The 4,818-nt window shown below is 43.0% G+C and overlaps 1 protein-coding gene across 1 annotated transcript in view; it reads right to left on the bottom strand.

The window, feature by feature from the left end:
• n4bp2 (NEDD4 binding protein 2) overlaps positions 1-4,818 on the bottom strand; it is a 19,143-nt gene that overhangs the window by 6,588 nt on the left and 7,737 nt on the right. Inside the window, exons 7-11 of the mRNA XM_015397077.1 lie at positions 2,170-4,520; positions 848-933; positions 735-780; positions 463-623; positions 255-379 (exon numbers count right to left, since the gene is read on the bottom strand). Coding sequence (XP_015252563.1) covers positions 255-379; positions 463-623; positions 735-780; positions 848-933; positions 2,170-4,520 — 2,769 coding nt within the window. The remainder of the gene's footprint in view (positions 1-254; positions 380-462; positions 624-734; positions 781-847; positions 934-2,169; positions 4,521-4,818) is intronic.

Here is a 4,818-nt window from a genome sequence, read left to right as displayed (position 1 = left end):
ATATATATATATATATATATATATATATATATATATATAGACAACAAAAGGTCTGGTAGAACACTGAAAATCAAGTATTTCCTCAATATAACAATAAGAGAAATAAGGTTCAGGAGTTATAGCTTTCATTTTAGGAAAACAAGGAGCTAAAACAAAAACCTAACCGCTTACATGATGTTATTGATGCAAAAAAGCCCAACCAGTCTGTTATATATGATTACAAGATAGTGTAATTGATTACAGCCTTTCCATACTTGTGATCTCTGAAGATGTCCTGCAGGAAATGTTTGTCAATGGTGGGAAAAAGTTCATAAAGCTGCTTCTCCTTTAACAACGTAGCTCCATCCCGGCGATGCAGCTCAAAGCGACTCTGTCTGGTCTTAAAGAAAAGCAGGTAGACAGATTTAATTGAAACAAGAAGGAACCGTGTTATGTGATGATATATAACCTATGTTATGATACCTTTTGCATGCTCTGCTGCAGAGCTTGTTCTTCTTTTATTATATCTCTAAGAGAGACAGGGGGACGGGATACATTCCAGTGATCCATAAAGGGGAGCTGAGCGCCGTCACCATATTTGCCACCTGGCTCTCGTAGACCATGTTTGGAATCCCCCCTCCAACCTGAACATTTTTTTTTAAATATGCATTTAAGTCTTAAAAAAGAAGTAAATTTCTGTGTTTTTACAGTTTTTGCTGTAAAAGCAACCAAAGCATTTGTGTTTTGCTACTTACTTTCATCGAGCATGTGGAAAGACAGAGCTGCTTGTCTTTGCCTTTCCTGGAAAACGAAATGCTTTAAAAGGAGGTCGACAAAAACTCAGAAGAAAAGTGGATTTTAAACTCGCCTCGATTGTTTCTTTCCACTTTTGGTGGAGGAGTTTAGCCAGATTCAGATCCATCTCCACAGCAAACTCATCTGCTGAACAGGCGCCTGGTTATAAGGAACCAAAAAAAAAATAATAATAATCAAATCAAAGGCTGGAGCAAACCATCCATAGACTCAGCAACACAGCAGCCCCTTGCTAAATTACGTATTCCTCCTAAACCTATTGGCCACAACCTTTTATCCCTTAACAGGACTTTATGTTACACATACACAGAATGCAGCACATAGCCTTGAAGTAGAAGGAAAAGTATTTATGGTTTTCAAATATTTAGTCTAACAAATGTGACCAATGATGTGTGCATTTATATTCAGCTCCATCTGGGCAAGCTTAGTATGATTAGATGGAAAGTTTGGAATCAGAATGGACACTTCTGCCATAAATATAGTTTCATTCGTTCTATAAATACCAATAAATTGTAGGGCTGATTTTATATCTAGGCTTATTTCTTCTGTGCAGGATGGTTAACCATCAGCTAGGTCTTCAGTGTTTTTGCAGCCATTGACCGGCTTACTTCCAAGGTAAGCAGCTGTCCAAACGATCAACTTCAGCATCGGCAGGCAGAGTGTTAATATATAGAGTTGGGAATATGATGCATTCAAATATAAGCCAATGGGTTTGGGTGAATGATCATATTTTAGTAGCTTTGCAGTTGCATCATGGGAACTTTATTCCTAAACTATCCGACACTTTCATTGTTCTTCAATATGCCATTAATAACCTCATATCTTGCTACAGAAATCAGAGATTTATACAGTAGTAGCAGATTCAAATTTCCCATTCAGGCTGAAAGGCAGCCAAATGGCCTCCGGTTTCCAGCCAACCTCCCTCTTTCTGCTGGGAGTCTCCATGTTCGCCATAACTCCACCCATAGGGATTGCAGCTGGTTTACACTGCACCGATGTAACCGTGGGATTTATATTACCCCTACAGATCTTTCTGTTACCAGCGAAGGACCTGCCAAAAAGCAGTCAAGGACCCATCATGAAAACAGTGGAGCTTTTAAAGCGATAGTATTGTAGTTAGATCAAACAAAGCACAGATGGTGTCTTCTAAAGGAAAGTAGTTGCAGTCATTTTATTTAGGGTCAGTAGAGTCGCAGGAGCTGAATACAAAAGCACACATCCATGTTTCTTTTTTAATTCGCAAAAACATTGAGAGACAAGTGTTTTAGCAACCTACTGCATATATGGCTGCTACTTTAATTTATCGTAAACATTAGATTGAGTTTGAAATGTACCAACAGAAAGCTATTCAGGGTGAGTAGACTATATGTGAATTACCTGGATCTACTCCAACAGGACCAAACAGTTCTGTTAACTGCAGGGCCAGCTCTGTGGTCAGTTTTAGCTCCACGGTTTGAATGTCCAGGTGTTGGCATCGTCGCTCAGGTTTCCTCTGACTCTGTTCTCTCTCCATCTCTTCCATCTCAGCCTGCAGAAGCCGATTGATCTCGTCCATGCTTGCCATATCATCGATAGTTTCATTCTCAACTTCTAAAATACCTTCCACCTTATCTGTGCCCAAAGCTCTTTCTTTTGCAAGCAAGTGGTCATTGTTGGAGCTGTGCTCTAAGCTCTCTGCAGCCTCAGGGAGGCATGGTTCTGTCTGAGGAGACTGCGCCAAGTCTGAGGCTGGATCTGATGGCTCCTCGGCTGTAACTGGAGTCGATTCCGCTCCAAATGGGACGTCCTTGCATTCATTTGACTCGTTAACTTCCACACCAGTTGACTCATGAGTTTCTTCTTCAAGCTCAGCTCCTTTTTGCTCCTCCACATTAACTTGTTCAGCATCAGAAGCCTCACACGAAGCTTCATTTGGATTGGATGATTGGATAAGCTCCAAATAATCTTCATCCCTGAAAAATCTCTCTCCAGAGTCCAGCAAGAGGTTGGTGGTCCATTCCAGGTCCTTACCACACTTGTCATACAGATCCTCTAATGTATCAAAGCTAACCAGTTTAAAATGCCGGCTGAGGATGCGCAGGCTTTCCAGCCGGTCCTGACTAACTCCGAGCTCTTCCCCCTCCATCTCTGTGCTCTTCTCATGAACCACCCGGTAGGGTATGTCAATGTGGCTGGATGAGTGAACATCAGCTGCCGTAGAGGATGACTTTGGCACAAAACGAGAAGAGTTTCCTTCCAAGACCCGGATATTGGTGGAGGGTCTGCTGGTGGAGACTGATGCACCATCAGAGCTGCAGGGACGGTTGAGACGCCAGAGAAGAGCAAAGTCTTGAGGTTCTGTCTGAGTGGAGAGACCCGTTTCTGCTAAAGCGAGAGGGGCTGGCAGCTCAGGATGAGGCTGGGAGAGAATATCAGAACTTTTGGTTTCAAAACCAGACTTTGGGCCGTCTTTGTCGTCTGCATTTTCCTCTATTGCCTTTGGACTGTCGGAATCGTTCATGGAAGAATTGTGAGAGAAGGTGAGGGCCAGCTTACACAGCTTACCCGATCTCCGACCTTGTTGCTTTTTTTCCTGACTGTTCCCACAACTTTCCACTTCTGCAAATAACTCAGACATTGAGCAATCAGGGGTCTTATCAGACGCTGCCGCTACGGCTCTGAGATTTTCCTTCACATCTGGTTCTCGGCTCCCAACTTCATTGCTGCATTCATCTGGTAATGTTGTCTGTTCTTTGGCCGTTTCGGAACCACTAGTGTCCCTTTCAGTGTTAGTAAGCACTCTGTTTTCACTCTCCTCTCCTTCATCCGGACTGGCTGTTGATTGCTTCAGCTTCCCGTCCTGAATGCAGTCAGGTAAATCAGCCTTGCTCTCATTTTGCTGCCTCTCTCCGCTGCTGCTTTGGTGAACTTCTTTCACCACAACACCTGCCTCACCCTTGTTCTCAAAATCTTCCCCCGAGCAGATAGACAGCGGTGATGATGACCTCATCTGATTAGTGACCGCACCCGCCTGGATAAGATCAAGAAGCTTCTGAAACTCTGTTAGATCAGGACTGGACGATACGGTCAGTGTTTTTTCATCTTCAATTTCCTTTACTTGCATCCCTCTTTGCCTTTCTCCTCTCCTCACCGGCCGCTGCTGAAGAGACCCTTCAGAGGGCCAGTCGCCAATAAAGTTAAGCATATTAGAGTTTTCTCCGTCTTCCACATGCCTCTCTGATTTCTCATCTGGTCGCTCATCCTTTATGGTTTCATTGTCTGACGGGTGAGTATCTTTAACCAGGTGTGCTGGTGCTGTCTGGTCAAACTCAGACCTCCTGCTTGATCTTTCCCTTCTCACTCTTTGTGCAATAGATTCACAGAAGGCCACAGGAGTATCATCCACACTGTGATCCTCATTCATCACAGATTCAACAATACAATCTGGGATTCTCCCATCCACTTTAGGGGTGTTCTGCTCTAACAGCACGTTCAGCTCAGAATCCAATTCACCAGAGTAATTATAATCATCTGCATCAAAGTTGTCAGGCTCGCTGCTTTGTTTCCCAGACAGCTGCAGATTGAGTGACACATTGGACTCAGAGGAGACGTCCTTGTGCAATGCAACCTCTCTGATGGATGACACGTCAGGAAGAGAGGAATATAGCTGAGGGTGGAGACTTCTAGATCCTTCAGTCAATCTAGGCTGATCCACAAGGTCAGGACAAGGTGTGTCCCCAGAGACTGGCCTAAAGAAAAAACAAAACAAAATGGAATGGTAACTCATTACTGAACTAACAGAAGACAAATGTTTTGATTATTTTAAACTGCAACTGCCCTAGGGGTGTAAATCACATCCATCATGGCGATTCGATTCAGTATCGATTTCCTGACCCAGCGATTCGATTATTTTCGATACTCAAGAATAAACCACGATACGATTCGATTAATTGTTTTTTTTGTTTTGTTTTGGGGTTTTTTACCTTACAGGCTAGACAATGTTTCAAATTTGAAATCAATCAATGAAAGCTGTAATATCGTTATGCA

The sequence above is a fragment of the Cyprinodon variegatus genome, unplaced genomic scaffold (assembly GCF_000732505.1).
Source record: "Cyprinodon variegatus isolate N-32 unplaced genomic scaffold, C_variegatus-1.0 Scaffold837, whole genome shotgun sequence".
Lineage (NCBI taxonomy): Eukaryota > Metazoa > Chordata > Actinopteri > Cyprinodontiformes > Cyprinodontidae > Cyprinodon > Cyprinodon variegatus.
This window is presented reverse-complemented; position numbering and strand designations above follow the sequence as displayed.